Genomic DNA, 12901 nt, shown 5'->3' with positions numbered 1-12901 from the left:
GCAGCACTTTGTAGTGGGTTCATATTCGTTTTAAATCTACAACACTGAAAATGTTTGTTTTTCCCCTTCTGGCAGAGAAGCCATTCCTCATCTTCAAACCACAATTATTATTATCAATTCAGTTTTTATTTGACTTCAGTCCGAGTTCGACGAGTCAACCAAGATTTTTATTTCTATATTAGAAGTGCATCAAAGAAAAATGCAGGAAATTACGCAGCAACACACGCAGCAACACACACAGCAACACACACAGCAACACACACAGCAACCCACAGCAACACACGCAGCAACACACACAGCAATATGCAGCAACACACACAGCAACACACAGCAACACACACAGCAATACACGCAGCAACACACGCAACAATACACGCAGCAACACACGCAACAACACACAGCAACACACACAGCAACACGCAGCAACCCACAGCAACAGACGCAGCAACACACGCAGCAAAGTGAGCCACGAGCCGATGAATATTTAAAACAGCAGCTAAAGATGGAGATAATTTCCTCAGGAGTTGGAAGAAATGGAAAACGGAGCCACAATACAAGTAAACACTGGCCTTCATCGACGTCTTCATCTTGCTGCATGTGACAATCGTTAACCGTTTGAAAGGATTTGAGCAATTCCACGTGGTCAATAAACTCATTTGATGCGGCTGTGAGGATAAAAGCCGAGAGCTGTTAGAAGCCTGATAAAGCAAAGAGCACCAATTCCAGACTACACTGGAAACTTGGAGGAATGCACCTTTAACATTTCATATTTGTCGCTGAAATAAGATATAACAGCAGGAAACAAATCGCCGCGAGGCTCGGTGACCGTCTCAGAACCAGGACTTCCCTTTCATCCAGTGCTGCGGTCCAAACTGTATGGGGGAGTCAGACGGGTTTGAAAAGAATCTGCCAATGTAACAAAACTAGGGGGGGGGGGGGGTCGCAGAGAGAGAGAGAAAACAAACAAACACCCACCTCCTTTATTTAATGTGCTGCACTCTCAGAGGAAGAGCGGGGAGGGGGGGGGGGGGGGGGGGGGGGTAAATGCCGTAATCTTATTCATGGGACAGCAAGGCGCCAGTCATATTCAATGTGCATCAAGGACACGTACTTGGCTCCTTTCCTTTTCTCAGCTCTGATCTCCTGATCCCTACCTCTAAAAGAAACATCCGTGTCCTTTAGCAGCGCTAAAACAAATGATTCTCAGTCAAACACGACGACGCGTCCTCCATCATCACGATGACTTTAGGTGCGAGCCGATAGAGCGGGGGGGGGCATTTCTGGCAAAAGGTTGGACACGCCACGTCCTCCCCGATTGGTTGGTCCCATGCAAGCGGGGCGCTAACAACCACAGCCATGGGGCAGTAATCGATGGAGTGGCTGGTGCGGGGGCACAGGCCCAAAAGTCAGGACGCGAGGCCTCTCACCGCGCCATGGTTACCCTCGTGGGAATTCATTCAGACACTGGGCTAGGAGCAGCGCTCGCCCTGGGAAAGGAAAACAGGAAGTGATACGTGGGACAACCACTCCCAGAGTCAATTCTTGTCATCTCAACAACGGATTCAGCCAGTTTACACGGAGGAACGGAATTAGGCCGACGGCGACCCAACCGTTTGTGTCCAGTAATCCCAGCAGAATAGAACGTTGGACATTCTTGCTTTCTGCTGGACTTCATTTGTGAGACATTTTGAACTTGAGTGCACCTTTTTTAAGTCATTAGAAATGAATGGTAAGACTTCATCAGTGTATACTGGTATATAACTAGTCTATAGTAGTATATTTAACAGAGTATGATGTCCATAATTAGTATGTGATTGAATTTAACCCCCCCCCCCTGAATGAATGAATGAATGAATGAATGACAGCCAAGGTTCGATAGATTAGACAGATACATCTATATTTACTTACCGTACGTTCTCGACGTACGGTAAGTAAATCTCAGATACTGGTTTGACAGGAACTTATAGTCAGACCTCATTTATCCTTGCAGAGTTACGTGCACTCCTGAATGTATTGCACGTGAACCAGTGGGCAGCACCGTAAACACCACACGAGAGTTCGTCTGGAACGTCTGTGAGTATTTTTAGACTTGGACGAAGACGCGTCACTGAGGTTCAGGAGCCTTTCGCTGGGTCAAGAATCAAGATGGTAAAAAAAAAAAAAAAAAGAACTCGGGGATCAGTGAAGCTGCTTTTCAAACAACTTTTAAATGATCTGACAAGAAAGCAAAATATTCAAAAGAAAAAATATATATTTAAATAATGTAACAAAAGAAATCAGCGAAATATTTCATGGGAGTTTGAGACCGAGTTGAAGGTCAGCTCAAGTCAAAGCATGGAAATGGCTACTGATGAAGATGAAGGCCGACTCAGCGGTCAGTTAAAGAGTTCATCGAAGTAAGCTGAGATCCATTCAGGTACTAGTCCGGCAAGTAGATTATTAGTTAGTATAATCTTAGTTGATACAAGCTGACCATAAGAAAAAGGGTCTGATTATAGTGGCTAGCGGTGACTCGCAGGCACAGACATGAACACTACGGACGCCTGGAAGTCCTGTTTATGCTTCTCCAAGAGCCCATGCCACACATTCCTAGATAGCCATCTATCACACACAAAATGAAAGAACACGGATGCCCGCTCGGACCAGACGTGTGCCGCATGTGGTCTAATAATGGCCGTTACGGCAGCCGAAGACCACGGACATTCGCCCGACGAAGGTCCAGGTCTGAAACCTCGCAAAGTCATAAATATAATCCTGCAAGTTAGTGTGCGAGAATCCTGTCGTAACTTAAATCGAACTGATTGGCAGGTTACTTGTCCCGCGCAGCAGTAAGACAGATGTCCTTGGTGGTGGTGGTGGTGGCTGATGACGCTGCTGAGCCTGGAGAGACTGGTGAATCTGCAAAGGTGAACAATCAAGGCGTGAACCTACTAGAGACTTAATATAATGATAATAAAATATATGACTCTCTTATCTGATGACTGTAGAAAACAGTATTTGAATGTATGTATGATTATAAAGTTGATTTAACGCTGCTAGTTTCCACGTTGAAATGCTACGTGTATAGCCCTAAATAAGGTCTCTGTTGTTACGCAATAGAGACCTTGTTGTATTTGGCTAGGAGGAGGGAGGAGGCCTCGCTTGATTCTTCTGGCTGTGCTTTTTTTTATTTATTTTTTTAGAACAAAAGAAAAAAAGGTATGATGTTATATTAATGGGCCTGTGAGGATTCCTCTGCACGCTTTTTGGCATTCCGCATCAAGAATTACTACGAACACAGTTCATGGTTTTGCACGACAACAACAACAGATTGTTTCTGTTATCGAGAAGCAAAGAGAACAACGAGCTCCAGCTATGAAAAGACGGGACTGTCGGGCGATCACAGGCGCACGGACATATTCAAAATGTAAATTCAGAGTGGGTCACGTAGGAGATGGGAGGATCTGCAGCAATGATTTTAGCCACCGCTCTCCTCGGAAGTGTCTGTGGAATGCACGCGTGACCAGGTAGCCTCAATGAGAGCTATTTATTACACGGAATAATCGAGGCGAGAGCGTCCCGTCTCTTTCATTCGGACTGGCGTGATGCCGCCCCAGTCTGAGGATGGCACCTTATATGGCAGCGGGCATGGCTAAGGCTTGGGGGGGGGGGGGGCATTAGTTCAGAGAGCTCTACCAGGATGATAAATGGCAGCTGGCATGCTGGGAAGAGTCAACGCCCATTCAGCTGGGATAGAAACACAACTCTAGGAATACACAGCAAGTACATTTACGTGTACTGCAGTAGGTAAGTGTAAAACTTACGCCAACAACCGATGACGTCTGGCTGCTGAAGGCGATTAGCGGCGGGCTTGCTATCGTCGACATGGATGTCTTCTGGGAACGCGGAGGGTTCAGCTGGAGCCAAGTAGGTCAGCGTTGGGGGGTGGCTTGTGGGCTCGCCCTCACCCAGGGGGGGGGGGAATGTAAGGGAGCAAATCAACTCCCTTACACTTTTATTGGGGTTCAATATCAATATTTCTTTTTACAGCGACTCCTATTCCAACCGCAGCAGCAGCGATCTGAGGAAGTCGGTTGTAAATTCACGGCCGAGGCTTTTTGCGGTTCCTCGTTTCTCCTCCAATAAAAACCCACCTCTAGATTTCAAAGACCGCTTCAGTCTCAACAACGGCTCGCAGATGGAGCTGATGCCTTTAGATGTTATCTGCACACTGTAAATACTTTACGTCTAGACTTTTACACATTTTCTTTATACTATTGGCATAATTGAGTTGAAATAAGTTGTTCTGCGCTTTCTTGCTGAGACTTAAATGAGGAGGTTGATAAAGGCCTACGAAGAATGGAGAAAACTGATGAGATAACCTCATTTTAACATGAAGACATAAAAAAAAAAAAATAGTAACCTGTAAAACCATTCCTCTTTAACGTTCTCTGTGTTTGCAGAGGTCAAATTTTAATTTTAATGCTACGCTAAAGTCCTTCTGAAGAGACATGAGTGTGTTTAAGCTTCATCTCCAAACCCTGGAAAGAAATAGAACATTCGAAATCTCTAACTACAATGCGTAATTTGTTCCTTCAAAATAAAATCTGAATATATGATTCTAGCTAGCTGGGTGGGCAATAAAGTGGGGCAGTATTTCAGTGGTGCAGTGATGCATAAAACCCACAGTAAGCGTAAGAAGCACCGATTAATCGACCTTGGTTTGTCCTTGATATGAACACATTCTAATGATATGTCAAACTCAAGGTCATTTCACAATGTCACACACAACACGTGGCACCCCTGTATTTACACACAAACATCCGTGGTTGGGGGGGGGCGTGTTGTCATGAAGACCAGTCGGTTGTTGATCTTTGTGGGTTTCATTTCCAGACTGGGATTATTTAGCGTTGCGCGCCGAGGATAGTTTCATACCTGCTCGACCCGGATCTCGTACTCTCCGTTCAGCTTCTTCCCCCTGAAATATTTTGACCTGCAAAAAGAAGAAAAAGACACACAAGAGAAATGGTTCAAACATTTATGAAAGAATTCTAGAGAGACGAATCAAGGACTTTGTTTCCACTGATGAAATCAACAAGCAGAAGACGCTGCCACGGCAAAAGATTGCCGTCAAGCTGCTGGACATTTTCAACGACATGACAATGCGTCAAAAATACACAAGCGCCTACTACTGGAAGTTCCAAAACGCGTGTTTTAGTTTAGTTACACGCTGCGACCTGGCCGACGGTTTTGTTGAGAAGTTGTGACATCATTGGACAGGATTTAAAAATGATTTCACGACAACACACGAGGGACATGAGAGCATGTGTCGGGGAGGACGATGCAAAGGACAGGGCTAGAGGACGACCCAGGAGAAGAGACATGGACGTGGTGAGGGAGGACATGATCGAGCGTATTCTTAGCTCTGAAAATGGGGGCACATGTTGGTATGATACTGTTTGAATTGTATAGGTTTAATTATATATAGGGCTGTTTTCAACACTGGAGGGCAGTATAATAAGTCTGACTCAAGGACGTCCCTCGGAAATGATGTCTTCAGAAAATATATTCTTTATATCTCGGCGTTCGAATCGGACTTATTATTCTGAAAGGAAGAAATAGGTTGAAATGCATGAACGTCCACCCTGAGACATCGTCTGGCCGTCCATCCTGAGACATCGTCTGGCCGTCCATCCAGAGCGTTTGTCAGGCTGACATCCTGCTCCGACAGATAAAGAGCCGTCTGTTTGACGGCTCCCAGTCTGGTGCTTTTCTGTGTGACGCTCCTGTAACGCCCCCCAGTGGAAAGAAAAGGGTACAAGCTGGGCTCCAGATCAAACAAACTGAATTAATCACATTTAGTTTATGTCCATGCAGCTTTCTCTGGAGAGAGATCTCACAGAAAAAGCAACACTTTGATGTTAAGTCAAATGGATTTTTAAAAATATACTGCCGTCTTTTTTCCTCCAAATATTAAAACAGTATTTAAAGAAAAAACTACAACTTTAAAAAGGATCAGATGGATAAAAACACTGTGGGTGTTTCCTCCACAGAAATACACCAGGCATGCTCAGAATTATTTACCCGTCATAAATATTGGCAAACAACCGATTTTAAAAGAGAGAGAAAAGGAGTTCTCACTCTGCTGCGGGTCCGGTTTATCAAAGGTATAATTTTGTTTTGTTTTTAATTTTTATTCTGCTTGAAACAAATTAATAAATAAATCAAACACGTGTCGTCAAGTGAAAAAGCAAGCCGGTCTTTTCCCCACGGCTTCCCAAATCCTCTCTGCCTCAGTGGCCGAGCTCGTTTCGGCGGATGAACCCCTGCTGTTCCCACGGAAAGGAGGACAGACCCCCCGAGAGTCGCGGCGAGCCTCTGAGGACTCGTTTCCAAACTACCGGGGTGTAAAGAGCAACGGCCTCTTTTAGGAGTCCGGCCTGTCGGCCTAAAGGAGCCTTTACATCATTGCGATGGCACAGCCGTCAGCAGGGGGGGGGGGGGGGGGGGGGGGCTTTCATTTAGAGACCCCGGCCCCCGGCCACAGAGCTGGAAACAGCTAAATAAAGTCTTCGCCGAGCTCTTTATTGATTTATTGATTCCCGAAGACAAACGTGATAAACTAGCCGCTACACGCGGCTCTGGAAATCAATTCCTGCACAATGCGCAGCACCCGACATCAGCCTTTAACGTGCATGCGTGTTGCTTTTCATGAAAAAGCAAATCCCCTTCCTCCTGTTACCATGACAACTCGTATTACCTGACAGAAAGTCCTTAGCCCGCGTAAGACAAGGACAGACGAGTCGAATCCTAATGAATGTTTGCTTTCAGAAATAAACCCAGAAAACAGCACAGGTGTAAAAAAAAAAAAAAAAAAAGGGAAAAAAAGAAGAGCTGAAATAAAAAGGCAAAGAATTGATTGCTAATGACATTGATCGGTCGCTTTCAGAGCGGAATGCTACTTCAACGGTTTAGGAATGCGCATGAAGAAGACGGAGCTGCGAGCCGGTCGACTGACGAAGCGTCGAGACGGGAACACGAGGAGCGGCAGGCCCGAACGCCGTTTGGCGAGCAGCAATCTGCCCGCCGACGCCTGCCGAGTCAGCGCAGCGTCACCGGAGACATTCAAGCGTGGACCGACGTTTAAACGATCCTTCGTGTGAACATCGGACCATGTAAAAATGTATTTTTACACTTTCTATCTACCGCCCTCTTCTTCAGGTACGACACTCCATTTACACAAACGCGCGGCATCAGCCCATGTCCCGACTCTGAAGACTCTGACGCGTGCACGTCTGCGTGCAAAGAGAAAGGTTGAAAGGTTAACTGGCGTCTTTTATTCTCCAGCTCGTGCTTCCTGTCGCCGCCGCCGCCGCGTAAAGCGACGTCTCATCCGGAGAGAAACTTTAGTCGGGAACAAATCCACTCACCAGTCTGTGTGCTGGTCGTCGATGACCAGCAGGATCTTGGGTTTGCGTATGGCAGCTTTGGGCGGCTGCCCTCCCCCTGCCGAGGCCCCGCCCCCTGCCGAGGCCCCGCCCCCCGCCGAGGCTCCTTCAGCGGCGGCGGCTGCTGATTTGGCGTGAGCAGCGGCCGCGACGCTCTGGGCCACCTGAGCGCTCTTCACCACGCTGGAGAAGGAGCTAAGGAAGCCCCCCGGGCCTGAAGCCGAGGGCGGGGGCGGGGCTGAACCCGAGGCCGAGGGCGGGGCGGAACCCGAGGCCTGACTGGGGACGTCTTTCTGCCGTCTCTCCGCGGCCGGGGACGCGGGAGAGGAGGTTGACGAGCCCGCGGGGGCCGGCCTCTGCAGCTCCATCATGTAGCCGTTGGGGAGGTTGGCCACGAAGCTGCTGTCTGACAGGCGCCGGCGGAGGTAGTTCATGGCGGCGGGCTGGGGGGGGCGGGGTCAATCAGGCCACGGGCGCGGCGGGGGCAAGTCTGAAGTCCTGCACAGGAGATACAGAAAGGGAGGAGCGGTCTGTTCAGCAACAGCACTACCCACTGTGCCACCCCGCAGCCCTAATGAAGTAATTTTCAAGAGTATTTACTATAATGACTATTTCATAATGTATTTATTATGTAAATGTTCAATATCTTGGGCGAGTTAATAATGAAGTCTGATAAAATTCTAAACAGTGAACATAAGAAAAAAAAAAAAAAAGTTCTGAATGGAGTTACGAATCTTTACAACGATTCTAGAATCTCTTTCCTGGCCTGCTTTTAGTCTGAGTGATCGTTGGGGCGACTCAAACACTGGACCAATCGTTTAGTCCTCAGTACATAAATCATCGACATTTAACAATACAAATGTAACAATACAAATAAAAATAATAAAACATAAAAATAAAACCAATATTCGATAACTCAATTGATGCAAAGTAACATTAGAAAAATAAAATGATTTTACACCACCGATGCAAACTAACAATAAATCTAAAATAAATTACACCACTGATGCAAAATGACAATGAATGACAATAAATTACAAAAATTACAATAAATTAGAATACATTACAAAGACACTTAATATGTGCAACATAGGTGGACAAAAAGGGGGTGGGGGGGATGTGAAGGTTGAACTCCTGGAACCCCAAGTTATGGCTGCATGATTAACCCCGACGTTAGCCATCAGGTGAACAGACACCGAGTCCCTCAGCTAGAGCAGTGAATTAGAGCTCACGTCCTCGTAAAGCAGGAAGCGCCAGCTGGAAGAACGGAGACGGTTACATAACACATTTCACCCAGTCTGGCAGGGACGGCGTTCAGTCAGATCAGGGATCAAAACGCAACGGAGCAAGGGGAAGAGATGCCCATAATCCGGATTAAAAACAGGCCACTCTCATAGTAACAGGATCAGGAGGGGCTGCCTCTTCCCGACTTTTCCCGGTCTCTAGAGCAGGGGTCGGCAACCTCGGGGGACGCCGGCCGGTCTCCCTTTAGAGCAGGAGTCGGCAACCTAGGGGGACGCCGGCCGGTCTCCCTTTAGAGCAGGGGTCGGCAACCTAGGGGGACGCCGGCCGGTCTCCCTCTAGAGCAGAGGTCGGCAACCTAGGGGGACGCCGGCCGGTCTCCCTTTAGAGCAGGGGTCGGCAACCTAGGGGGACGCCGGCCGGTCTCCCTCTAGAGCAGAGGTCGGCAACCTAGGGGGACGCCGGCCGGTCTCCCTCTAGAGCAGGGGTCGGCAACCTAGGGGGACGCCGGCCGGTCTCCCTCTAGAGCAGGGGTCGGCTACCTAGGGGGACGCCGGCCGGTCTCCCTCTAGAGCAGGGGTCGGCAACCTCGGGGGACGCCGGCCGGTCTCCCTCTAGAGCAGGGGTCGGCAACCTCGGGGGACGCCGGCCGGTCTCCCTCTAGAGCAGGGGTCGGCAACCTAGGGGGACGCCGGCCGGTCTCCCTCTAGAGCAGGGGTCGGCAACCTCGGGGGACGCCGGCCGGTCTCCCTCTAGAGCAGGGGCCGGCAACCTAGGGGGACGCCGGCCGGTCTTCCTTTAGAGCAGGGGTCGGCAACCTAGGGGGACGCCGGCCGGTCTCCCTTTAGAGCAGGGGTCGGCAACCTAGGGGGACGCCGGCCGGTCTCCCTCTAGAGCAGAGGTCGGCAACCTAGGGGGACGCCGGCCGGTCTCCCTCTAGAGCAGGGGTCGGCAACCTAGGGGGACGCCGGCCGGTCTCCCTCTAGAGCAGGGGTCGGCAACATAGGGGGACGCCGGCCGGTCTCCCTCTAGAGCAGGGGTCGGCTACCTAGGGGGACGCCGGCCGGTCTCCCTCTAGAGCAGGGGTCGGCAACCTAGGGGGACGCCGGCCGGTCTCCCTCTAGAGCAGGGGTCGGCAACCTCGGGGGACGCCGGCCGGTCTCCCTCTAGAGCAGGGGTCGGCAACCTAGGGGGACGCCGGCCGGTCTCCCTCTAGAGCAGGGGTCGGCAACCTCGGGGGACGCCGGCCGGTCTCCCTCTAGAGCAGGGGCCGGCAACCTCGGGGGACGCCGGCCGGTCTCCCTCTAGAGCAGGGGTCGGCAACCTAGGGGGACGCCGGCCGGCCTCCCTCTAGAGCAGGGGCCGGCAACCTAGGGGGACGCCGGCCGGTCTCCCGCTAGAGCAGGGGTCGGCAACCTAGGGGGACGCCGGCCGGTCTCCCGCTAGAGCAGGGGTCGGCAACCTAGGGGGACGCCGGCCGGTCTCCCGCTCAAGCAGGGGCCGGCAACCTAGGGGGACGCCGACCGGTCTCCCTCTAGAGCAGGGGTCGGCAACCTAGGGGGACGCCGGCCGGTCTCCCTCTAGAGCAGGGGTCGGCAACCTAGGGGGACGCCGTCCGGTCTCCCACAGATTATTTATGATCTTTAAATAAGTCTTTTGTAGTGTGGGCCAACCGTCACTAGAAAAGGAAGGACGCGGCTCCTTAAACTCTAACAGCAGGACTTTGGATCAGCAGTAATCACGGGTTTGTTCTACAGGTATACACAGTAAAGTATATACCCCCTGCTGCCATGCGTTGTGTGTGTGAATAGTTATTCTATATTTAATCTCACGGCATCGATAAACTTCTTCCTCCCTGCCGCTCGCTCACGTTTCATGCTTCACTTTTCAATGTTCGCAGCTCAACTGTGAATTTGTCACATCCAGCATCTATTCTGAGGCCGTTTGTGTGAACCGACACACCAGAGCCTGCTGGAACCGCACGGCGGTGCAATTCCTGAGATCATGGACGAATAACTTTAACGTCTTCACGTTTAAAATGGTTCGACTGCATCCAAGGAGGTTTAGACTGCTACTGTACTTTTGTCCCGTGAGCCACAGCAACCCAATGTCCTCCACTTCACCCTGTCCTTGACATCGTCCTCCAGCCACTCTCATGTCCTCCCTCACTACGTCCATGTCTCTTCTCCTGGGTCGTCCTCTAGTCCTGTTCCCTGGCAGTTCCATCCTCAGCATCCTTCTACCGATATAGTCCCCGTCTCTCCTCTGGACATGTCCAAACCATCAAAGTCTGGTCTCTCTGACCTTGTCTCCGAAACATCTAACCTTCAAATACAAGGTGACAACTCAGCACCGGCATCCCCCAAGGAGGTGTCCTCAGCCCACTCCATTATAGCCCCACCTCCACACATGACATGACACCCACTCAAAGCAGCTCCACAAATCAACATCCCATAATTCCCCTTAGAACGAACCCAAAAACATGAACTAGAAACTAGATTAAATTGACCGGGTCGAGGTTCTCTGGAAAAAAAGACTTCGCATTTTGCATCACCAACATTCATGAATAATTTATCGTTTCACTTCCCCCAAAGCTAGCGATGAATCGCCCCTTAGTTCATTTTGTTCATGTTGGCCAGCTCTTTGAAGTTGTTCAACACGGACACGCCAACACGGACACGCCGACACGGACACGCCGACACGGACACGCCGACACGGACACGCCGACACGGACACGCCGACACGGACACGCCGACACGGACACGCCGACACGGACACGCCGACATGGACACGCCAACATGGACACGCCGACATGGACACACCAACATGGACACGCCAACATGGACACACCAACATGGACACGCCAACATGGACACACCAACATGGACACGCCAACATGGACACACCAACATGGACACACCAACATGGACACGCCAACATGGACACACCAACATGGACACGCCAACATGGACACACCAACATGGACACACCAACATGGACACGCCAACATGGACACACCAACATGGACACGCCAACATGGACACACCAACATGGACACGCCAACATGGACACGCCACTGGACAAACACTGCTGGGTCCAGAATACGTGGATGTGTTTTTTTGGTCGTGCAGCTTTTGTAGGTTTCAGCCATGAATTCTTTCTCACTTCACACTGAATGTATTTTCTGTTTCAGTCTTTACTTGACTTGGTTTGACTTTATGGGGATGAACGGCGACGAGTCAAACATCTCGTCGCTCACCCAACAAAAGCTGCCTCTGAGTCTTCATCTCTGCTCTATGCCTCTTCATCTCTGCTATTCAGCCTCTTCATCTCTGCTCTGTGCCTCTTCATCTCTGCTATTCAGCCTCTTCATCTCTGCTATTCAGCCTCTTCATCTCTGCTATTCAGCCTCTTCATCTCTGCTCTGTGCCTCTTCATCTCTGCTATTCAGCCTCTTCATCTCTGCTATGTGCCTCTTCATCTCTGCTATTCAGCCTCTTCATCTCTGCTATGTGCCTCTTCATCTCTGCTATGTGCCTCTTCATCTCTGCTCTGTGCCTCTTCATCTCTGCTATGTGCGTCTTCATCTCTGCTATGTGCCTCTTCATCTCTGCTATTCAGCCTCTTCATCTCTGCTATTCAGCCTCTTCATCTCTGCTATGTGCCTCTTCATCTCTGCTATTCAGCCTCTTCATCTCTGCTATGTGCCTCTTCATCTCTGCTATTCAGCCTCTTCATCTCTGCTCTGTGCCTCTTCATCTCTGCTATACTCCTCTTCATCTCTGCTCTGTGCCTCTTCATCTCTGCTATACTCCTCTTCATCTCTGCTATACGCCTCTTCATCTCTGCTATACGCCTCTTCATCTCTGCTATACGCCTCTTCATCTCTGCTATGCGCCTCTTCATCTCTGCTATACTCCTCTTCATCTCTGCTATGTGCCTCTTCATCTCTGCTATGTGCCTCTTCATCTCTGCTATTCAGCCTCTTCATCTCTGCTCTGTGCCTCTTCATCTCTGCTATACTCCTCTTCATCTCTGCTCTGTGCCTCTTCATCTCTGCTATACTCCTCTTCATCTCTGCTATACGCCTCTTCATCTCTGCTATACGCCTCTTCATCTCTGCTATACGCCTCTTCATCTCTGCTATGCGCCTCTTCATCTCTGCTATACTCCTCTTCATCTCTGCTATGTGCCTCTTCATCTCTGCTATGTGCCTCTTCATCTCTGCTATG

At 49.9% G+C, this 12901-nt stretch overlaps 1 protein-coding gene across 1 annotated transcript in view; it reads right to left on the bottom strand.

Moving 5' to 3' along the window:
* Nucleotides 1-7861, bottom strand: part of syn3 (synapsin III) — a 48254-nt gene extending 40393 nt beyond the window's left edge. The window contains 3 exon segments of the mRNA XM_068755074.1: nucleotides 4915-4972; nucleotides 7410-7474; nucleotides 7544-7861. Coding sequence (XP_068611175.1) covers nucleotides 4915-4972; nucleotides 7410-7474; nucleotides 7544-7861 — 441 coding nt within the window.
* Between the last annotated feature and the right edge of the window lie 5040 nt (nucleotides 7862-12901).

The sequence above is a fragment of the Brachionichthys hirsutus genome, chromosome 22 (assembly GCF_040956055.1).
Source record: "Brachionichthys hirsutus isolate HB-005 chromosome 22, CSIRO-AGI_Bhir_v1, whole genome shotgun sequence".
Taxonomy (NCBI): domain Eukaryota; kingdom Metazoa; phylum Chordata; class Actinopteri; order Lophiiformes; family Brachionichthyidae; genus Brachionichthys; species Brachionichthys hirsutus.
Note: the sequence above shows the minus strand (reverse complement) of the source record. Positions and strands in the feature narration are given on the sequence as shown.